At 39.7% G+C, this 24,710-nt stretch overlaps 1 protein-coding gene across 1 annotated transcript in view; it reads right to left on the bottom strand.

Moving 5' to 3' along the window:
- Window positions 1-24,710, bottom strand: part of KCNMB2 (potassium calcium-activated channel subfamily M regulatory beta subunit 2) — a 71,940-nt gene that overhangs the window by 38,902 nt on the left and 8,328 nt on the right. Inside the window, exon 2 of the mRNA XM_018554898.1 lies at window positions 108-278. Within this exon, the coding sequence (XP_018410400.1) occupies window positions 108-278 (171 nt within the window). The remainder of the gene's footprint in view (window positions 1-107; window positions 279-24,710) is intronic.

Genomic DNA, 24,710 nt, shown 5'->3' with positions numbered 1-24,710 from the left:
AATGTTTTTAAAACAGATTGGGAATGTACTTGGAGATAAAAGAAAAAAACTAGTAAAGGCAATTAGGCCATATATATTCAAATTGGAGGTGACAGAGACCAAATTACCTCTGCATGTATGAACGAAGTAGTGTTATTCCTAGGAGAAAATACATCATAATGGAACAGACCATCATTGTAAGCCCCAGGAGGATCGCTCTGTCTTCTCCAGCTTTCAGTGCTGTCACAGTTTTCCTTTTGTCCAGAAGATCATGGTCCTTGATTTTTTGGTAAAAGTTTCTAAAATAGAATGTTATTGTTATTACTATTGTCAATTGAGTACATTGCAGATTGATAGTACAGAGAATAAGTGGCATTAAAGCAGACCGTGTATCAAAAAGTACTCTCTACTCTGTTAAAACATACAGCCTGTATAACTCTTTCTTAACTTTTAATAAAATACTTAAGAACAACAAAGCAAGATTAGACTTCTGTGGAGCTTAGACAATGCAAATGCCAGTGCCAACAGAACAGGGGGGACATTTTATGATATCCTGGTCTACTGGACATGTGGTGCCTACATTATAATCTGTACTTTCTAGAAGGAAGAATACTTATCAGCAGCACGAAGCTCATCTTTGGAGGGCTTGTGACTCACCTTGTGTTCAAGGTGTTTCTAGATTATTTATAGGCTACATTGTATTACATAACAGTACTACATAGTCTAACCTTCACTTTCATGTTACATAAGTTTTGCAGTGTGTCTAAATATGACTGTGCAGTCCAATAGGCACAAGAGGTAGACCTACTCTACTCAATATTCAGCACTCAAAAAATAGTAGTGGTCAGACACACCCCTTCTTTCCCTCTGCAAGTCTGAGTGAGGACATCTGAGGAGGGGTGTGGCTGTTACTTAACTATGCCAGCATAATGTAGTGGGAGTGGAAGGTCAGCAAGCCAGTGTATTTTAAGGCATTTCCATACAAAAAAAACACACTGCCAAAAATAACATGTGGGGGTACAGGGCTATAAATCGATTAAAAAGGTGTAAGACTTCAATTGGTCTTTAATCATCTGAATGTGAGCCAAAGGTCTTGTGATAATTCTAATAGGAATTGTTTACCAAATTCAATGAGTATTCACAGCATTCATCCTGTATCAGAGGGCTCAGTTTTAATCAGACAGAGCTCTTTATGATGCAAACCCATAAGGGGGTATGTTTATAAAACCTTTGCAGAGCTGTTTGCATCTGACTTTTAGATTTGCACTGAATTATGGCCACTAGATGGAGCTGAGAAACATACAGGGCTATTCAAAAAGGGTGAAGAGTTTGGAGAAGCCCGGAGAAGTGAACAATCTAGGCCAAAATAGCTCCTCATAGCTCAATTTGAAATGGCCATCCCTATGCTTTGCAAGAAGACTGTGTAAATGAACACTCTCTCTCTGAATTCTCTCCTCCTATTTATTAGTGTTCATAATGGCAACTCACCTGGTTAGTGTATTGTGACGTAAAGAGGCAGAGTTGGTGTGCAGTGATCTTGTTACAATGACTCACAGAGAGGGGGTCAGCTGCTTTACAACCCAGCCCCAGTGTCAGGCTGATAGGGCTATTCAAAAAGGTTGAAGAGTTTGGAGAAGGCCGGAGAAGTGAACAATCTAGGCCAAAATAGCTGATTTGGAAAAATTCTCCAATTCAGCTCACTTTACAGTTCAATTATGTTGTCCTAGATTGTTCACTTCTCCTGCCTCCCCCAAACTCTTCACCCTTTTGTGAATAACCCTGATAGTATTCCTCTGTGCTCCTCGGCTTCATCTAGTGGCCAATGGGATACAAATCTAAAATCCAGATGTTCACAGAGTGAATAGCTCTGTGAACATTTTAGAAATACATCCCATAGTGTTTTGAGAACTTTTGTCATGTATTATATGTTCATATGTTAAACAGGATAATATACAAATGATAATCAGAAATAAGACAACTTTTTAAAACCATAACACTGCACTGGTCCAGTAACTAAAAGCCAAGCATAAACATCATTATAGTAATCAGTGGCGTAACAATAGCCATAGCGACCCAGGCGGCCGCTATGGGGCCCGGGCACAGGGGGGCCCGGCCAGGACACCCCCCTGATTCCGTGCGGGCCGCCTGGGTCGCTATGTGTTCGAACGCGCCGCTGTTCATTAGTCTATGGTAGGCTCTGCACGGTCACCCTCAGGTGAGCTATGTGGGCTCTTCAAGCGGTGTAAGTAGAAATCACAGGGCCCCATACAAAATTTTGTTATGGGGCCCTGTGATTTCTAGTTACGCCCCTGATAGTAATAGAACATAAGTACCGATTATGACATATTCGTACATTGCAGATATGGACAAAACAGGACAGGAGCGCAACTACCAAAAAGGACGTAGATAGGTTTATAAAGTACAGATTGTTAATGGATCTTTGTGTGTGAACAATGCGTATATATAACACTGTTAGTAGTGGACAAAGGGACTTACGGTTCGAGGCTCCCCCGTGGTCTGTGTGGCGCCCTCCTTTGATAGGTCCAGGGTCGCAAGAGTGTCCCCGGTGGTTCAACGTTTCGAGGAATCCCTCTTTTTCAAGCCTCAAAGAAGGATTCCTCGAAACGCGTAGCCACTGGAGACACCCGACCACCTGAGACCTCTACCACCTACACCGCTACCGATACTGACACACGACGCACGTGCCCTAGCCGTGTGTAGCTCCTTCCCATTCTTTCCGTTTTTGACCGACGCGGCTCGGCCCGGCCAGCCGAGTTCGTGGGCGGCCATACGGATGCGCACCCCCAACTGACCAGCCCGTTGAACCACCGGGGACACTCTTGCGACCCTGGACCTATCAAAGGAGGGCGCCACACCGACCACGGGGGAGCCTCGAACCGTAAGTCCCTTTGTCCACTACTAACTGTGTTATATATATGCATTTTTCACACACACAAAGATCCATTAACAATCTGTACTTTACAAACCTATCTACGTCCTTTTTGGTAGTTGCGCTCCTGTCCTGTTTTGTCCATATCTGCAATTTTGAATAGACAGGGTCCTCTCCCTGTATTGAGGAGCTTCTGCACACCCTTACACAATAGCCACCTAATTGTATTGTGCCCACAGGAGTGCGCTTTATCCTTTTTTGTATTTTCCTTCATATTCGTACATGCAATTCAAATATATAGCATATAATAATGACAAGTGTTTGATTATTTATATTTAAATATTCCTTGAAAAAAATACATACTGATATAGTTATTAGAGAGATAATAGGATATCAGATAATGCCTTCTTATCTTCTACCCTCTTTATACCCTGCAATCTCACTTCTGGCATTGTGAAACGATATAAATGCCACCCCGCTGTTTTCGTTTTAATTGGATTAGATTACATCTGTCACTCTGGTACAAAGCTAGATAGCTTTAGCAAAAAATAAGATGAGGATGTAAATACAAATATACAGTACATCATGGTGGCTGCTCTCTCTCTCTCTCTCTGTCTCTGTCTCTCTCTCTCTCTATATATATATGTATATATACATACACATTTGTTTTCTTAAACAACCTTGTCCTTAACATGAAACAATCAAATACTGGTGAAGGTGTACAGCAGGTATTATAAGGATTTCTCACTAGGTCTGCAGTGGTGGATTGGAGTTATGGGTAGAGTTTTATGATTTCTGCTTTACAGACTCACCAATATGTTAATTTCTTTATGCTCAGTACCCGATTGCTTTAAATCTTAGCAATACGTTTCCCAAATGGTGAAGAAGAAAAAAGCAAAAATTTGATAATGTCCCTTTGGCGAAGGAATTCTTTTATTCTTTGTAATGTTTTAAACTGAAATTTGTTATGGTTAACATTCAATATAAGACATATGAAATATACATCATAGTGAATATTCATATCATTATTATAGCAAGTTTTACTGCTTGAATTATAAATGGACATTAGTAAATCAATTGTGAAATCTTTGCAGTTCCCTTTCAAAATGATTAAAGTCTATTTTTGTAATTGTATCAATGCACAGATTACAAATTATATAAATATTGTCCAAAAAAATCTTTTTTTGTGTGTGTTCAAATAAACTTGTTTGGATACAAAAAAAAGGTATCATGCCTCCTGGTTTCACTAAAAGATTCAAAAAATTCCTCAAATCCATAAATTATCACAGTGTACAATATAAGTGTATTAGCAATGATACTGTTAGTCTCATTCTAACCATGTGTGATATGCCATTGTGTGGTCATAACAAAATTATAATCAGAAAGCTCTGGTGCTTAAAGTGACAGCAACACATCTCTGAATTTGTGCTGACACTGTCCTTCCTTCTGGAGGGTGGCTACTTATGTTCCCCATGTATGAAGTATGGGTCTAGAAAATAATTTGAAAGTACAGCTGTATATGTAAACCTAATCACTAAAATCTCATATAACCTTAAAGGAGAATTATGAGGCGAGTGATTTTCACTCACACAATGAAACTGTCACAGGTCGGCTCAGTAGATCGGGAAGTGAGCGAACAGATACCGTCGCTCGCTCACTTCTTGATCTATCCCTGCAGAGGGCCGTGACTGTCACTCATGGCTCCCTGCAGGGATTCCCCCCTCCCCTGTCTGATCCTCCAGTGCTGACTGGCAGAACGGACGGGAGAGGGGGCGGGCACAGCTGGCTCTGCCTCTAGATAGGCAGACCAGCTGCCACTCACGCAGCTGGGTGGATCCAGACAGTATTGTCGGGATCCGTTCTGGCTGCGGCGTCTCACGGGAGAAAGCTAGTTTGTGTTCTCCCGTGACCCTTAGGAGAACTATGGGGAAAAGCCCTAACCCCCATAGTTCTCCTTTAACATGTCAATGTTTTTTTGAAAAGTAATTTTTAATCTCTTCACACTTTCAAATGCCTTGTCCCTATCTCCTGAATTTTTTTTTCTGTAGTCACTGTCTCACATGTCCTTCTAGTGAAGACTATCAGCAGCTGTGCGAACACTCATTGCACAATTATGGTCTTCCAATGTTACCATCAGGAAGATTACCCGGACCCCATGACATGAAGCTGACCATGGAGCACATACATATGGACAGAAAGTGAGTGAAACGGGCTGCAGGAAGTCAGCAGAACTGAGATTTAAAAAGGGCAAAAAAATTTTTTAAAAAGTTTTCTTCTAAAAGTAAATGTCATCCAGTTACGGTTTGCACCCACTTTAATTTTTGGTCCCCGAACAATCTTACACAAACTATGTTGCACCATCTTGTCAAGAAACCAGGTTTTACTAAAATAAGAAGATACCCTTCTAAAACAACCTAAAATTGTGATTACCCCCTCCAAATAAAACAGGTTATTGAATAGAGCCGTGTTTTATAATTATTGGTATCCTTGACTATGTTTGGGGCTTTGTCATCTGGCCCCTTAGGCCCCATTCACATGTAGCGACTTATCGCACGAATTCCGCCACGATATCGCGAGAAGTCGCCGGCTAATGATAGTCAATGGAGCTGTCTTAGCTCAATGTCGCGCGTCGCAAGTTGCTTCTACAGGACCCTTTTTTCGGCGGATTTTGCGCGATTATGCTTTTTCCTATGGAGCACGACGGAGAAGGTTGCGCTACTGTCGCCGGATCGTCGCTGGAACGTCGCCCCATCCCGGTCGCTGCAAAGGTAAGTCGCTACATGTGAATGGGGCCTTAAGGTCTGTATCTGACCAAGAACAGTTTTATTTAACCATTTGAAAAAACAATAAAGAACATCTGGTATCAGTAAATAGTCAATGTGAATTTCAGCTGTGGTTTAAAAGCTTTCTCCTAGGATCACCTACTTGGTATGCAGTGATTAAGCCATGTACTTACCCATTAACAGATTGTTATCTTTAAGGATTGAATCTGCCATTTGCATTTGGTATGCCATGGCAAGAAAAACAATTAGCATAAATGTTGTGGAAAATGAAGAAGCACAGGAAAGGTTGCATTAACTCTGACATTTTGGAAGTCCTCTCTATCCCCCAGAGCGGGAGACAGTTGAACAATGCTCTAAAGCTTTAGAGCAGAAAAAAGAATTACAAGCACGCTGCATCCAGGGATCACAAAGTATATTAATACACACAGAAAATCTGGTAGATTTGCCTCAGTAAAGTCCTGCAGACAGGTGATATTTATGCTAAATGCCTGTTTTCTCCACATGGCTGTGAGATACAACCTAGAGAAAAATTAATTAAATAAATGAAAAAGTTTTAAAAATGACACTAGTGATAAACAGAATGTGGCTATGCATGGTCAGCACTTTTGCTGTGCGTTATTTCTATCTTTGTTCTATCTATTTTTTTATGGCATTTCTCAGGAATCTTCTAAAGTCATACATTTTAGAAGAAGTCCATACTCATGAAAACAAAACAAATTCAAAATAAAATGATAAAAGCTCTAAACAGTTAAACCCTTCCCCTGCTTTTTCTGCATTTAAAGTTAATTTAAATCGTAAACCTTCACAATGAACTAATATTATTTGCTCCCTTTTGTTCTTTTGAAGCTGAACTCCAGCCTCACCTTCAACTCCTACACAGTTATACAAGCTGCTCTCCTGTACTGAAAATGCTTACTCTGATTTCACTGCACATAGTAAGTTTCTCATAGAAGCTATAGCATGTCAGGTAGAGCCTGCCTCATTTTCTGGCTGGATCAGTACCATCAAGTTCTTTCTTCTCCATCCTTACTGTCCCAGGCCCTCCCCTATTATACACTGGGTTTAAGTTCTGTCAATCATGGAGGCTCAGCTTCACATGTGGGTTTTGCCTATGGCAGTCTGCATGCAGATGCAGTCACCTAGGAACACCCAGTGCTCCAGACTGATGCCCAACCATCAAGTAATTTTGTCCTAGGGCAATAATGCTGCTCCTCCATAGATAAAATACAGTGTGTTACTGGCAGGATCACCAGGTGAAAAAGTCAAAAGAGTCTGAACAAAGAAAAAAAATAATACAGCCATTACATCCAAGGACTGGTGAGATGCAATATAATAAAAGTTTTTTCTTGTGATTAGACTTTAAAAAGGTACCTTAATGTCCTCTTATCTCTGAAATATGTTAAAGGACACTAAACTCAGGAGTTCCATCTTAAAAAAAAGCATTCAAGTACCCAAACTATTAACAACACTGTACCTTATGTGTGTATCACTCAGCTGTAGATCCTCAAATCATCTCTGAATTCATGCTGACACTGTCCTTCCTTCTGGAGGGTGGCTACTTGTGATTCCTATGGCTCCTGTGTGTGTTGCAAAGTAACCACCACTTCAAGCTTACTCCCATGATGGACAATACAATTCAATTCAAATGAGTAAACTAAACATGAGATTGTAGTCCATCACAGGAGCGAGTTTGGAGCAGGGGCTACTTTACAGCACACACAGGAACCATAGAGAACAAAAGTAGTCACCCTCCAGAAGGAAGGACAGTGTCAGCACCAATTCAGAGATAATTTGAGGATCTACAGTCGAGTGATACACAAATCAGGTCCATTTTTGTAAATAGTGAAGTTACTTGAATGCATTTTTAGTGTTTTCCCTCCTGAGTGTAGTGTCACTTTAAATGATTTTCCTGTTGGAAAATCTCTTATGTGGGAATGTTAAGAGCCTGATTATTTAGGTATGATGTGTAGAGAAAAAAAGAGTAGCAAGCTAGAGAACATTTTAAAAGCTACACATTTGCTTTACAAGCCCAGGGCTCTGGGCTTGTGATTGTATCCTACATGTGTAAACATATATCTCCAAACAGCAAACTCTCCCTGGCGCTCCGGGAGTCTCCCGCTCCCGGCCGCCAAGGAGAGAAACACTGCTGTTTCTTTTTTGTTTATTCTGACACGGAGCCGTGTCAGAATAGCAAAAAATCATAATTTGTTTGCCCATTCCAATGCATTGCTAGATTCCTATTGGCTATTTCATTTTGCAATAGCCAATAGTAAACTAGCATTGTACCCACCCTCTGCTGCAGTTCTCCATCAGGACCATCAGCAGAGGGCGGGTACAATGCTAGTTTACTATTGGCTATTGCAGATTGAAATAGCCCATATGAATCTAGCAATGCATTCCAATGGGCAACAATTATTATTTATTTTTTTCTATTCTGACACGGCTCCGTGTCAGAATAAAGAAAAGAAAAAAGAAAAATCAGTGTTTTTCTCCTGGGCGGCCGGGAGCGGGAGGCTCCCAGAGCGCCTGGGAGAGGTTTTTTTTTTTTTCGTTTTGTTTTACTGCAGGTGAGCCGCCGGACAATAGAAAATTTCACTCGGCTGCCTAGGGCAGCTTAGTGAATAGACCCCATAGTGTTCTGAATCCTGACCTGCTTGTTATTCGATCCTGAATGGTTTTCTGATTTCTGCCTGTCCCTGTCATCTGGACTCTGCTACCAACTACTTTCCTGCCGTGGAATAGTCCTTGCCTGATTCTCTTGAAGACTACAGGTACTCTTTGCATATCCTTGCTCAGTCCCTCTGTCACTTGGCCAGAGACTGTAGCATTGTGTCTACTTGCCTTAGGGGATGAGGGCTGCTATAGGTGAAGGGAAACTCATCTCCTATAGTCTCTGACCTCCAGGACAAGCATTACATTATCACAAGCCCAAAAAGTATACTGACTGTTGGTGAGTATTCGAATTATGCACACACATGTCAAGCACAGGATTTATCCTTACATTTTTCATGGTGACAGAAAAATGTTCTGAGAAGTTTGCATCCTTGTCTACTGGTCCCCTTTCGGTGTTCCTACCGCATTATGTTTTGAGGGTCTCTGTTCACTATCAGGAGAAACCTATGTAGTTTGGAACCACCCATTTATCTCTTGCAAAACCAGAAATAGAATGCAAGCCTACTGTTGTGGCAGACGACACTTTACCCACAACTGCTCCAATAAACCATGAAACACCAAAGTCTAGAGAAATCTGGTTTTGTTCCTCTAGATAAATAGATGCCAATACAAACTATTTGTTCCTGCTTGGCTTACCATTGGGTCCTTTACCCATCATCTATTGGCCCTTTTAGACTCTGGTTCTGCCAGCAATTTCATGGATAAGGATCTTGCACTACATCTCCAGATCCATCTAGCCACACTGCAAAGTCATTTTGCTATCATTGCAGTAGAAATGTATCTTCTTTCCTCAGGCCTGGTCACACTATGTACCACACCCATCACCTTTACCATTGGGACTGTACACCAGGAACCCATAAAATTCTACTTATTAGCCTCCCCTACATATTTCCTCATTCTGGAATGACCTTGGATTAGGTTCCTGGACATACAACAGGAATGTTCCTCAGCCCTGCTCTGGTCTGAGTTTGCCTATAATAACTGGCCCACGCTCTTCACCAGATGTGTCTCTTTCTACTGTGTCTATTGCTCCCATCCTAAGTTCTGCTTCTTTTCTGGCATTCCCTTGGATGTTTCTAATGATTCTTAAATACTGAGAAAAAAATTGAGCACAATAGCTGGGTTGCTGCCCATAGCAGATTTCCTACATAGTTCGGTTGAAAAATTTGAGTTTTACAAATAGAGAAAAAAATGAATGAACAGAAAACATCCTTCAGAACCCTATGCACATAAGGAAGGCAAAAAAAACCTCTTATAACTCATGGTCAATCAATTTGCTCCAATGGGAGAAAAATAATCTTCCTAATTCCCTAAGGCAATTGCTGGATCAACAATTTCTGGTGTCACTACTTATAAGTGACACCTGTTACCATATATCCAGTTATATTCTGTGCATTTAAATATGCATCCAGCATTTGTTTAATACAATTAATTGAGCTGCCTAGAACTAGTTCCTGAGGTAACCTATTCCACCTTTTTACAGCATTTACTTTGAAAAAGCCTTTCTGTATTGAAAGGGTAAACCTTTTTTTCCTCCAGACGCAATTAGTGTCCTCTAGTTCTTTGCAATGACCATAAAGTGTTTATTAAATCTTATACAGTTAAAAAGTCAGGTTAAAAAAGACACATATCCAGTAATTGAAAAATGGAACGTAACGGGTTTCTACAGCAAACAATTCCACTTTTGTGCAGTTTAATAATTCATCCCTTGCATGCACTTGACTTTGGAACATTTTATCTACTATATTAACTGTGATACATTTGTTGCAAATCATAGAATGACTGATTGGCCTTTGGTTTTGGAAGAGTGTAGATTTAGTGAGAAAAATGGATGGATTAACTCTATAATAACAATGATTAATTAGGAATTATAATGAATGTATTCCCTCTACTTTCCTGTACCTTCCCAACTTTACATGATGTATTGGGATTATTATGTGATTAACCAAGGGTGTAGTTTTGACTTATAGGTTGGATGCTATTGAGTTTAATTGTGGTTGATTAATTAAACTATCAATGACTATCAGTGTCACAATATGTCCCTACAAGTGATATTTGCTTTATGAAATATTAGGGCAATACAGTAGCACACTAATACGGGTTTAGAAACTAGTTTAAAAATATGTATTGAAATATTTATTGGTGAATAACAGAGATGATGAATAAAAAAAAGTTAGGTCTTCATGGAGGGATGATAAAAGAACAAGAGCATGAACATGTTGATGTTAACTCTGCTTTTCTTTTCGCCCATTACTTTGTTAACATTCTAAACTGCCTGTTACATGTGAGTTTACTGAATAAACTCCTAGAAATCTACATTATCAAAAATATAATCAATTTATGAGAGCTCATTGTATATGATGTGCTGTGATCATATTTAATTGCAGTAGTTTAAGCTTTTAAGAAATGTATTATTTGGCCTTGTAAGACCACCAGAGGAAAGTATTGGATCTGTCCAGGGTTCATGGACATGTATTCCACCATATTACATAATTGATTTGGTATGTACTGTCATAAATTGTTTAATTTTCTATTTAATTAACTTTCATAGTTCTTTTTTCTCTCTTCTCTTTCATTGCTTCCCTGCTTCTTCGTCTTCTTCTCTTCTCATTGCCCTAATATTTTGGTTCAATACACTTATTCCTTGAGGGACACGGTGGAGTAAGAAGGATATTGCTAAAGCTCAATATCTTGGGAATCATATCATTATGATATGACCAGTTGATTTAACAGTGAATGCTATGTTGTACAGATTTTGTTAATTATATTTGCAACCATTTTAGGACCGATTTCCTGCTGCCATCAATGTTTAGTATAACATGTGACAGTTTCCATATTTCAAATTCCTTATAGTATTGCAGTGTAAAAATATATACATACACTATCTTTTATTTTCCAGAGGAAATTTCCCAAAGTGAGGGAAATTGTCCTATTGGACAGTTGTCCCTGAAACAGGTGTCCCCATTAAAAGATTTCCCTTTGCTTATTGTTTTGGGGACAACTTTACAATTTTAGATTTCCCTTCACTTTCTTTTTCAGTGATAGTAGTCACAATACAAAAAAAAGAGAGGGTAACTCTCTCAGTGGGGACACAGACAGCAATAAAAACTTAACTGGAAAGGGAGGGTGACTGGGAAGCACATATAGTGCGTGTATCCATCGCACTCAGAGCCTCTACTCCAAAAATGGAGGGTGGGTGCAGCAGGTGCCAGCGGGTGGCTTCCGACAAAATATAAGTAAAGGATGGACACCGGCACTCCGAAGCAAGTTCAGTACGTGTTTTTTATAACATTTTTGTTGCAAGTAGAACACTCTAAACAATGTTTCGGGGTCTCATAGTATCCCCTTCATCAGGCAAACAAGTGACTTGTTTGCCTGATGAAAGGGATCCTGTGAGACCCCGAAATGTTGTTTAGAGTGTTCTACTTGCAACTAGTACATTAATAAACACGTACTGAACTTGCTTTGGAGTGCAGGTGTCCATCCTTTCCTTGCCAAAGCACATATGGCGCACTGACCTCTAGATGTTCCTTCCTCCAGCAATGAAAGGGCAGACGAGCTTCCCACTGTCCTACCACTATTTTTATCTCTTTTTCTTCCGTGTCCTTCATATTCTTGCAGCTCCCACTGGGCATCTGCTGATGACGTAACTCTTGCTTATGCGTGTTGGAGTTACATTATCTTGGCACCTGGCTCTAATCTCAACATCTTACATATGACCAGGACTGTACAACGCATGCACCACAATCAGTATATACTTTGTTTCTCTGTCTCTTGATGGTTGTAAGGTAATTAAAAAAACGTACGATCTGCCTATCTTGGACAGGCAGATCGTACTTGCTATGATCGCAAGCCCGCCCCGCTGGTTTCCGATGACTGCAATGCTAAACGGGCAGTGTGACTTTTATCTTGCGAACATGCCACAAACCAGCAGAAAATCATACAATGTTCGGCTGGTTTTCGAACATGTTCCTAAGATAAAAGTCATGCAACCTTACAGTAGCAGAGGTCGCACACCTTCCACACACCTTGCGATAATCGTACGATCGCAGGATTTCCCACGATTATAGTACGATTATTGCAAGGTGTGTGGGCACCTTATGACTTGCATTGTATGAAGGAGTAGTAAAACATAATCAGTGTGTAGCAATGCAAACCAGGAAATACAGTCATGTGTGTGCAATATATACATTGAGGGGAATATATCAAAAGGGGAGCAGACAAAATCTGGAGCAGCGGTGCATGGCAACCAATCAGAGTCTCTGTTTCAGTTTCAAATCTTAACCAAACAAACTGAAGATAGAAGCCGATTGGTTGCCCTGGACAACTGCTCCAGTTTCTGTCTGCTCCAGTTTTGATTAATCCGCCCCAGTGTATATATTATCAGCATATGTGAAGTTACCTGTAAATCTTGTAAATGGGACTTGTTTAGAGAAATTGCACTGCATTACAGTTTATAGAACACAGTAAACTCAATTACTCCAATAACACTAGAGCTGAATGATGGCATTTAGAGTATACTTTCTTTTCAGTAGGCATTCATTATCATTCTGGGACTTTTTTCATATCTCTTTGAACTAATAAAGTGTTTGCAACAAACGCAGAGGTAACCAGTGATCAGGCAATTGAACTTAGTAATGTACAATGATGTGCCTGATGATGTGATAGCTCTGGGGGAAGGGGCAGGGCAGCACAATGCTGGGCATCTATTTAAATCTTGATGTGTTACTGTCCAGGATCTTTACTGAACATAAAACTTAGCATACTGTTTACTTGAAAATGCTTTCCACAACACTTACTGCATTATTATTATTTTGACCAATTAACTAGACTGCTCAGCAGAAATGAAACAAATTGTCAATTTTCAGTGCGTCTGGTCTATTCTGAAGCTTACATAGAAACTAATGCATTATATATGTTGTAGACACAGCATTCTCTGCAGTCTGTCTCTCTACCAATGTTTTGCTTTTCTCATAGGAGGGGTCTGCCTTGCATTTCCTTATTTTACGTGATGCTCACTGATGCGTGGGAAGCATTTGCATATTGTAAGCCATTACTCCTAATGCAGACTCTTAGCTGTAATTAAATTAAGTATGCACTCGAACTGAATAATTCCCCCCATACATGCTCTGTAGCCATGCTGAGCTGAGTTGAGATCATTCTGGATGAATAAATATGCAGCTGATGTATTATACATACTATGTTTCATAATTTTATGTAGCTATAGCTTTAGTCACAATAGAAAATGCTAAAATGTCAACGCTTTGCTCACATATAATTTATTTTCATCATTTTACTATATTTTCTTTCCATAGCTACAAATAACACAGCAGATCCATAAGGCATTATACATCTTTGCCAGAAATCACAATCCTTATTTTGGTTGTTTAGAAAGTTTAATATTATGTAGTGAACAGAGGTGAAAATAAAATGAACTAATGGATATACCAGTCATGTCAGCCTGAAGAATTGTAAACTGCCTATTTAAACCACATTCAATCAATACTGTGGAATGATAAATATGCTAAGAGGACTGGCCAGTCAGGGTTTTGTAGATAGTGTGTAACTGGAAAGGGGAAGCTAACTGCATTGGAAAGGGATCCATAGTTTGTTAATTACACTTGAAAGGAAAATGATTTATGATGATATACAGTACCACTAAACTTAAAGTTACATTATCTAAAATAATAAAGGTTGTACCCATGATGTACAGACTTATTAAAATGTATGTCTATACCACACCATAAATAGAAATACCTGAGATTTTTAGGGTGTCAAGAAGTAATCACATACAACATCATTGCTAAAAGGCATATCTGTCAGTTTTAATTGCAACATAAATCATAAAAAAACACTATTAACACACATAGAATTTGATACTAATGGGGATTGTCTTTTTGTTATACCTCATTCATTGTCTATGGTGGAATAGAGTTCTGCATAATATGGTCTAAGATACCATGTCATACACTGTAGGATAAGGGCACATATGCTTGTGACAAGTTTCGTAGAACTCAGTCTACTTCCTCAGACATAAAGATGGGATCTATGATAAGATAAATGTTAATAATTACCATCCAAATTAAATTCTTGTAACATTTTACAAATATTTGCTCTATACGCTTACTCAGATAGTATGGAAAGGTCAATGTCACAGTATCATGCGTGCAGTAAAATCCTCCCCACATGGAGCTGCAGGGGGTAGCGCAGCACAAATACTGTTCAGTATATGTGCCCTTAATGTATTAAGTGGTATCTTACACCTGATTATGTGGAACTCTCTTCCACCGTAGACAGAGAATGAGAAAGAACAGCAAGACAACCTATGTGGTGAATGTGTGGGAAGTAGAATAGAAGGCCACATCAGTTTTGCCTACCAAACTTCTTTAATAAAAAGACCAGCAGTACAAGCTGAAGGGGGACTTTACTTCACCATGGGACAACACTGAAGCCACACTACAAGAAATTGTGGACCAGTTATAATGGAGCTAAGTGACTTTTAGTCTATCCTATTGAATATATATTATTGCATGACAAGGAAAGGAATAGTAGCATGTGCATGTGTGTATGGGTATGTATGCATATTTGTAGCAGGCTGTATATTTTGTTTTCTCGTAACTGTAAGTAGTTTGTATACACAGCATTCTTGTTTAGTAAAAGCATAATTAATACTACTACTGGGCCAGTTTCCTTGGTTTAACAACAAGAATTAGACAAACAAGTTAGCCATAAAAGATAAAAGCAAAACAGTTAATAGTGTTTTTTATGATAATATTTTAAATACAACTGACAGATATGTCTTTTAGCAATGATGTTGTATATGAATGTTTCCTGACACCTTAAAAATTCCAAGTATTTCTATTTATGGGTATTATATGTCTGAATTTAGGGGATGTGTTGTCAGTGCACATGAATAAGTGACGAAACACCTTTATAAAATATATGTATATACATTTGCAATATAACCTGTCCTTTCTATTTTACAATAGCTGCTTTGTTTGTTTGCTTTGGCAACATTGGGCTATGGAATGAGATCTACTAGAATTTCCTTAGACAGAAGGTTAGTTGTGTGTCTAACAATTCCAAGATACAGTGAGTATGTAGTGTAGTGATGGGCCGAACACCCCCATGTTCGGTTCGGATTCGAACACCCGAACGGCCGAAAAGTTTGAATACGAACTCAAACCTAATGCAAGTCAATAGGGGTCGAACTTTCGAAAATGATTGTCCCCTTTAAGAGTGCTTATATGTTGATAAGTTATTGGCCATAAAAGGTGTATGGGGTTCCGTGTACTGCTCTGGGGGACAGTAATCAATGAAAAAACAAAAAAAACTAAAACTTTTTTTTACTCTTAAAGTGTGCAGTTTCCCCTCCCAAACAATACCAGACCCTTTAGGTCTGGTAGGAATGTAAGGAAGGATCATTTAAAAAAAAAGCAAAAAAAAAAAAGCATAGGGTTCCTCTTAAAAGTCATACCAGACCCTTAAGGTCTGGTAGGAATTTTTAGGAGGGACCCCATGTAAAAAAAAGTGTGTGGGGTCCCCTCTCAAAGTCATACCAGGCCCTTAAGGTCTGGTAGGAATAGTGAGGAAGGACCCCATGTAAAAAAAAAAAAAAAAAAGTGTGTGGCCCTTAAGGTCTGGTAGGTATTTTAAGGAGGAACCCACCCCCAAAAATGGGGAGAAAAAAACATGAGGTCCCCCCTAAAATTTAATGCTAGCCTTGATCCGAGCATAGGCCTGGCAGGGCCAGAAATGGAATTTGTGCAGTGAACTACATAAAGACCCAGGAGTCCACAGTATTTATTGCTGGGTGAGAATCAAGGCCAGTCTCTCTAGCTGGCAGACCATCCCTAACCCCGAAACCAACCGAGTGTGTTTTTGACAATATTGCTCTTTAATATGCAGCCATCATATGATTTATTTTCTAGTTTTTTTAGTGACTAAAATGTTTACACATATGGCTAGAATGTTATTAAACACTAAACCAAATGATAAAAAAAATTATATATATTTAAAGGCCAACTCCAAGAGTTTTATTGTATTTTCTATACAGAATGGGGAATCATTAGGATATCGCTCAGATTTTTATTGCTACCTGTGTTCCTATCGTGGAGATTTCCACTCTGTCCTGTTAGCACAGTACTTGATGGAAAATCTCTCCACAGGCAAAAAATCACCACATTTTTAGAAGCATGAGGAATGTTTAGGCATTTCTTGTATGGGTGCCACAGGAATGGAATTTTTTTAATCTACTTTCTTGTATGGGGTCACAGATAGAAATACCGTTTTGAAAATGATGCCCCCCTTCCCATCTTATGAAAATTACTGTATGTACCATAGCAAAAAAAACCAAATAAACAGACAGTTATATTCTCTTGCCTTCTTGTTTTTTTCTATGTTGCCACATGCTAATGCACCTCTTCTCCTTCAACTATTCAAAATAGCTGCACAGAAATAGAGGATAAGTCATTGGTGCATTGCTTCTTGTGCGATTCTGTAGCTGGCCCACCGATGATGTTGATGCCAGGTCACTTACATGCCCTTTATAAGATCTAGTGCTGTGACATTACATGCCATCTGTTCCCTATGCAGAAAAGGACTTTTGCTTGCTGTGTAGAAGCAGTGGTATCCCTGCAGAGGTCCGATACATCCCCTGCTGAGTCAGTCCTAAAGCTCTGCAATCAGCAAAGCTCACACTCCCTGCTAATTAGAAAGATCTATCTCTGACTCTGCCGGAAAAATGTCAGACCTCTGCAGAGAGACCACTGCTTCTACACCGAGGAGTAGGGTCCTTCTCTGCAGCATGCTGGCAGGGGAAATACTTTTCTACTTAGACTGTGGCTGCTTTCTAAAAAAAAAGTTCAAGTCTTTATACAACTTTTGTTTTGATGCACCTGGAATACACACACACACACACACACATAAGTCATTATATAACATTTTTTTTGGTGCACCTGTAATACACACACACACACACACACACACACACACACACACACACACACATATATGGATATAGATATATAGATATCTATATCTATATATATATATGATTTAAATCAAAAAAGTAAAATTGAGCTTTAAGGAACAGCGATCAACAAGCTGCTAAAAAATGAAAAATGAAAGCAGGAAATGATATAAGCTGATGCCAGCTGGATGCTTTCAACTCTGCATCTCTACAACTCTTCAAGCTGTTTAACATGTGTGTTGTGAATGTAAACTCAATGGTGCACCTCCTGGATCTAGCCAGTGTACTAGAGCAACGATATTACAATAAAAGAACACAGAATTTCTCACAAGCATGAGAAATGATACTGAAACTGCTAGCATGCTTGCCTGCATCCATGCTGGTGAAGAACATTGAAACAAATATTACATAATTCCTTCGAATTTAATTGCTGCTGTTTTAGTTCATTCAGACACGGCACAAAGAGCGCCCATCTGACATAGCCATTAGTGTACGGAAGTTCATTAAAAGCAGATACACAGTAATTTCCTAGTAATGGGTGAACAGCACACATGGTACGTGGACCACAATAATCAAAATGAATGCTCCCCCCACGACTGCAAGTTCTCGCTATTTTTAATTAACTAATTGTTGTTTGTTGATTTTGAAAAAAAGACTTATTTACTGTTTTCATAGATTATGTTCACAAAAAAAAAATACTTCTACAGAACTTTTTTTTCTAGATATTGATTACTTGTGTAGATAATTAGTTTGCTACAATTTTCTTTGTAATTTAAACATAAGTTCACACAGAGCAGTATTACAAGGGAAACAAATAGTTTCTTTGTTACCACCCTGCTGGTATACTTTTCTTAAAGCGTTTGGAAGTCTTGTGTTTCTTTTTAAAGTACTGTATCTTCATGTTTTTTTAACTGATTTTTGCTTGGAAATGCCTTAAAATTCCCTTTTGTTTTAGGCTCCCTTCAAATTATCCTGTTAAAGGGTAATTCCACTTTCCCAGGCAAGTTTGGGAAAATGGTATTACCCCACCAAACTTCTCCCTCTGCCCCCTCTCACTGCTCTTACCTTTGAACAAAGGCTACTTCCACTTCACAGCTCTGCACTATATATTTTAAATTACACTTGCAAATGGTGAGCACTCATTGGTCAGCATAGTCACTTGACTGTGCTTACCAATAAATGCTCTGCATTTGTGAGGGAAATTTGAAATTCCTAGCACTGGGCTGCGACAATGCATACAGTGTACGGGCCATACACAGGGAGCTGCGGAGGGGAAGCAGCATTCATTCAAAGGTAAGAGCAGTGGCGGAACTACCGCCGGTGCAGCCGGTGCGTCCGCCCGGGGCCCAAGACGGTTGGGGGGCCCATGGGGGGGGGCAAGAAAAAATCTTGCACCGGGGCCCTTTGTTTCTTAGGTCTGCCATTGGGTAAGAGCAGTGGGAGAGGGGGCAGATTGGTAGGGCTAATTCCATTTTCCCAAATTCACCTGGGAAAGTGGAATTACCCTCTAAAGCAATGTAATACAGTGCATAACAGTGTACAGCTTAAGGCAGCCCGATAAAGTGTCTCTATATCCCACTTTTTTTTTAGTTATTTATAGAACAGGAAAATGTTTTTCTGCTATTCAGGGCCCTGCTGGAGAGATTGCACCTCACATCCCATTTAGGGGACAACCTGTTCCTAGACAAGAAGAGAGGGAAAATCTGCAATAGGAAAAGTAAAAGAATCTCTTCAATAGAGCATCCAATAGCAGTTAAACCTGACAGGAGTTCTAATCAATCCCCCCTTCCAAAATGAGTTTTGGTTATACATACACTTTATATTGAATAGGCTGACAGTGCATCTTGATGTATTAAAAACTGGAAATGCACCTTTTTTATTGCACTGCACATCATGTGTATTGTGGTACCCTGCGGTGCATTGACATGTTATAGTATGAGGCACGCAAAACAAATGGCAAATGCACTCATCAACTCATAACCAGTTTTGAAGCAAGGTGCACATGGAAGGGCTTTACAACAGCAAAATGTTTCCCAGCATGCAAAAAAAACCTGTGTAACCGCTAAGATTAAAAGCAGAGGTTTTAGATACACGAACCTGCACCCAATTTTATCTTTTTCTACACGTGCTCCAAGATGTGAGGTGAGTGTGCTGGGAAACTTTTTGCTGTTGTACTGTATAAAGCCCTTCCATGTGCACCTTGATTCAAAGCTGTTTATGAGTTGATGAGTGCATTTGCCATTTGTTTTGCTTGACTGATTTGGTCCAGTGACACACTGGGGGTCGTTGTGATGTGCAGAGTCCCTTGTGTGTCCCTGTGTCTTTAAGGAGGTTGGGCTGCCTCCTGGCGAACCTGCACCCAATTTTATCTTTTGCTACATGTGCTCCAAGATGGAGACTCTCATAGGATAGAGTAAGGACCTCACTACACAGAGGTGCCTTGACAAGGTGGTGCGGCTTTCACATATTCTGCAGAAGACGTGTATCTAAAACCTCTGTGTTTAACCTTAGCAGTTAGACAGGTTTTTTTGGCATGCTGGCTGGTGAAAGTGCTGGGAAACTTTTTGCTGTTGTATAGTATGAGGCACCACACCACAATGTAGTAAGTGCATTGCCATGTGTGGGCAGTAAAATATGTGTATTACTGTGCATTGCTGCAAGGCACTAATCTGAGTAGCCCATTAATGGAAATGCATTTCCTGCTTTCCACACCAGCGCTCTTTGCTGGCATAGGTGAGTGAAAAGCACACTCCTCATCACAAGTATCCTCACATAGACTTGTAGTGCTAATGACCAAAAATGATTCAGTTTGCTCTACAATTCATCTTAACTGTTGTATGCCACTAAGCCAATGACTTAAACAAGCTAGTTTCTTTACAATTAAAGCATTATAACATTTTTGGAATGCAACGTGCCCTGTCCAACATTGTTCTCAGAAAGACTTCATTCTGACAGATATAATCCTAGTGATTTTTGCAAGAAAAGAATGACCACAATGCCCCTTTGTTTTGATATTTTGAGTCTCTGCATATTATTGTACAATCATGATACAATCACCTTAGCAGGAAAAACATTAAAGTCAATAACATTGCTGTCAATTAAACAACAACCAAATATTCTCCAAACAAAGTGCAGCCAGAGTCAATGTTTACTAAATATACTCAAAATCAAAGGACTTAATGAAGAACTCTGGGCAAAACTTCATTTAACCCTTGCAGTGAGGCTACCCCCAAACTGCAAGGGTAAGCTGCTCATTTTTGTCTAGGTGCTTTAAAAAAAAAGTTACACTCACCTGAACTGCAGAGCCAGCCTGTTCTTAGAGTGGCCTCTGTCCCCCTCCTCTGCAGCAGTCTAAGGGCCTGTAAATCTATCAACATCTATACACAGTGTATAGACATGAGAACACAGAGAAACATTTGAATGTTCTGTAGGAGGAGACAGGCTTCAGATACCAGAGAAGCAGGGAGCCAGCTCAACAGTTTTAAAGAAAATAATTGTTTTTAGCACCTAGACAAAATTGAGCAGTTAACCCTTGCAGTTGGGGAGGTAGCCCCACTGCAAGGGTTAATAAAGTTTTCTTTGTTCTACAATGAAGCTTCTTGTTTAAGCACCTTCTGTATAGGGTGACAATGTTCTGTCCCCTAACACCTCCTATATTGCCACTCTGTCATATAGGCTTCCAGTGGAGACACATTATGCAGAAATGGTCCACTGTTATCACGATCAGGAAACCCATCCTGAGAAATGACATACAACCCTCTTTGCAGCGCATGCATGTAGAAAGAAAAATGTTTCTATAAGGCAGTAAATGGTTAGTAGCACTAAGATGCAGAAGAGGATGAAAAAAAAAATGAAAATGTTATTTTGCTGATACACTGTGCTTTAGCAAATTAAATAGTGAAAATATCAACAGTCATTTCGACACCTTTCAATGCCAAGGACTTTTTTGCGTTTTTGCACACATGTTATAATCCACATTTTAAGCTTGAACATTGATTTTAAAAATCCCAAAATTATATATTTTCTGAAAACAAAGACCGCCGCTCGCACTGTCTGAAGATATGGAGCTTCTCGAGCGGCCAAGCAGGATGATGGTGCAGGGACATGCGCAGTAGAGATGTTTGGCTGGGAGAAGAGGAGAAACTCAGTGTAAGTCAATGCACGCCGGGAGCGTGCACGTCAGACAAACACCGTGGGACACATAAGACACAGCAGTCTGCGTTGGATCAAAGACAGGCACCAGCGCTGGAGGGATTTCTGAATACAAGTGGAAGGAAGAAGATGATCGGATCAATAGGCATCATTTAGGGAAAGTCCTTAAAGCAGCATGGCAGGGGGAGGAAAAGATTTGTGACTTTATTGTCCCTTTGTTAATTTTAGTGCCTAAAAATACAATATAATACCCATTTTTTTTAATTTTGAAAGATGAGGTTACGACAAATAAGTAGATACCCAACATGCCCTGTTTAAAAATTGCGTGCGTCCGTGAAACGGGGACAAAATACAGTACCCCAAATTGTCCATAGGCAACGCTTTAAAAGACAGTACAGGTGATCAGTTTAGAGATATCCATCCATGAATACTGGCCCTAGAATTATTGCTCTCATGCTGTGATAACTAACATGTATAGCGCAATCGTCGTTTTTGTACGTAGGCACACCAAATGCATGTTCACGTTAATATGCCCGCCCTCAAGGGGCGGGGGACTTTAACAATGTATTTTTTTTTACTTTTATTTTATTTCATCTTATTTTTTATTTTATTTTTTAACTTTACTTAATTGCTATCACATAAGGGGGCTTACAAGCCCCCTATGTAATAGCATGCTAGTGGTGACAGGTACTCTTTAGGTGACATTACATGTCAATTAGACTCCTAATGTCACCTTTTTACTCCAAATAAGCTATTGGAGCGCAGGCTGCGCTCCAATAGCTTATTTCCTGGCTTCTGCAGCCGAGCAATGACATAATGCAATCAAAGTCACTTCTGGTCCTATACAGCAGGGAGGAGATTGGTGAAAAGATGTCTCCTTCCCCACTTCCCACCAAAACCCAAGATGTTGGTTTTGTGCCAAAAGTCAATTCGAACAAATTTTCGTGGATTTGGACATTCCAGCATCATTGAAAGACAGCAGTAGGAGGAGCAATAGCCGGCCTTTTATTGGTTGTTGCAATATGAAATAGCCAATAACAGGTTGGCTATTGCTGCCACCCATTGCCTGCTGTAAATCTGCAGAAGAGTGGACCTGATAGTGAAAGTTCTCTCTCAGGTCCACTCCTCTGCTGATTAACAGCATGCAGTGGGTGAAGCAATAATCATCCTGTTATTGGCTATTGCAATTTGAAATAGCCAATAGCAGGATGGTTATAGCTCCCGCAGAGGAGTGGACCTGTGATAAAAAGTTATCTCTCAGGTTCTCCTCTCCGGATTGACATCAGGCATGGGCGGGTGTATTAGCCAGTCTGCTATTGGCTATTGCAATTTGAAATAGCCAATAGCAGACTGTTTATTTCTCGCCCAATGCCCGATGTAAACAAAGATTCAGCGAGGTGGAGAGCTGTGTTTTTTCTTGTGTTGTTCGGTCCGCAGGCGTCCGGCATCGAGGATCAGAAGGATTATTTTGCTGGATGACGTGATCGATGCTGGATTTACATAGTGGGACTTCTTTTTGTTTTTGTCTTTGTTTAATAAAGGAGTTGTCAAAAACTGTGTTTTGTGTTTATTTATTACTAAATGTTTATTTGGTGAATGAGTGGGGGTAACAATTACAGATGACATTTGATAAAGGCCCCAAAATTCCTATAAGCCCTCCTGCCCACAGACTCCCCCAATGACTGGGCCAGGGTTGTGATGAGTGCCTTGTCCTCATCAACATGGGGACCCCACCCTACCCTAAAGCAGGGGGGGGGGGCGCAAGCTCGTACACCCCCCTTTCCTGCTTTGCTAGGTCACTACCCGGATTCAGGGTCTGGTAAGTGATTTTAGGAGGAAGCACACACTTTTTTTTGGGTGTGGAGCCCGCCCTTAAAATCCCTACCAGACCTTAAGGGCTGGTATGAATTGGGGGTCGGGGACCCGTCACTGTTTTCTCATTAGTTAATTCAATGAAATTGAAGTTTTTTTGTTTTTTTTAAAAAAGCCATACGAATGTCCAAAACAAAAATTAATTTCTGTTCTGAATACGAATAACAAGTGGATCCGAATATAACGAAAACAAAACAATAAAAATGGATCCAAAACAAAACCAAACACATTTTTACCAGGTTTACATGTCTACTGGTAAGAACACCACATTTACTGTATATCAATAACTAACCAAACTAAAAAAAAAGAGAAAGATTAAAAAAAAAGAAAGATAAGATTTAGAATTGAATTAAAAAGCAAAGCATATGCGTTTGGAAAAAAGAATGTGAGACTAGAAGACAAAGCAAAGAAAGAAAAACAGTAAATGTAAATTGCATTGGTAGCACTGAAGAGAGGTTAAAAACTAATGCCCCCCGCATTAGGGTTGGAAGAACTGTGGCGCATTCCTGCAAAGTCAAATCCTTGTATAAAGTGAAAACAACAAGCATGTGAACACTGAGTAAACTGGAAAGCCAATTTGCTACTGTGTTCAGCCAGTATTACAGGGATAAGACATTACAGGCTATAAACAAGACATGGGATGAATAGTGGATGTACAAGTCTCTTTATTCATTCACAATGTGCTCCTCTAATTTCTCCACTAGGGACTACATTTTACAGATCACCACTAACAATTCTGCGTGGACATATTGGGGTTGATTTACTATAGGAGTAGAAATCTGTTATTCTTTGCAAGGTTACACACACCACGGCCTGCATTTAGCAGTCTATTCATAAAATACAGGCGGCATTGTGGAGCCTGTGGTACCTAACGGATTCTTTCTGCACACAGCAGAGCACTTTATGAGTGGAAAAGAGGCTATTCACATGACTTTGACTGGTCACATGACCGGGTTCTTATGTATGCTTTTCTTTATTCTTATCTCCCTTTCAAAAGAACAGAACTCCGCTTGATTCAGAGTCCCAAAGCTAGTGGATAACTAAGCATATTTGGAGCACACATCCCTGTGCTTTATAAATGTGTGCCCATTCTGAATATCAAATTGTGTGAATTAAAAAAGAATGAGCTTGATGAAGGTGACCTTGTGAGGCCCCGAAAGCGCTTGCATTTATGACAAATATGTGTCAATAAATCTGTCCCTTCTTCATGTTTACATTGGAGTGCTGGTGAGTCCTTGGACTTCATACCTAACAGGTGTGGCACAATCGTTGTTTTTTTACATAGGGACACCCAACGCATGTTTGCATTACTGTGCGCGTGGGGATGGGGAATTAAAAAATGTTTTGGGTGCTTTTAAACATATTTTATTTAACTTTATTTTTTAAGCTT

Source organism: Nanorana parkeri, unplaced genomic scaffold (genome assembly GCF_000935625.1).
Source record: "Nanorana parkeri isolate BGI_ZX_2015 unplaced genomic scaffold, ASM93562v1 scaffold177, whole genome shotgun sequence".
Taxonomy (NCBI): domain Eukaryota; kingdom Metazoa; phylum Chordata; class Amphibia; order Anura; family Dicroglossidae; genus Nanorana; species Nanorana parkeri.
Note: the sequence above shows the minus strand (reverse complement) of the source record. Positions and strands in the feature narration are given on the sequence as shown.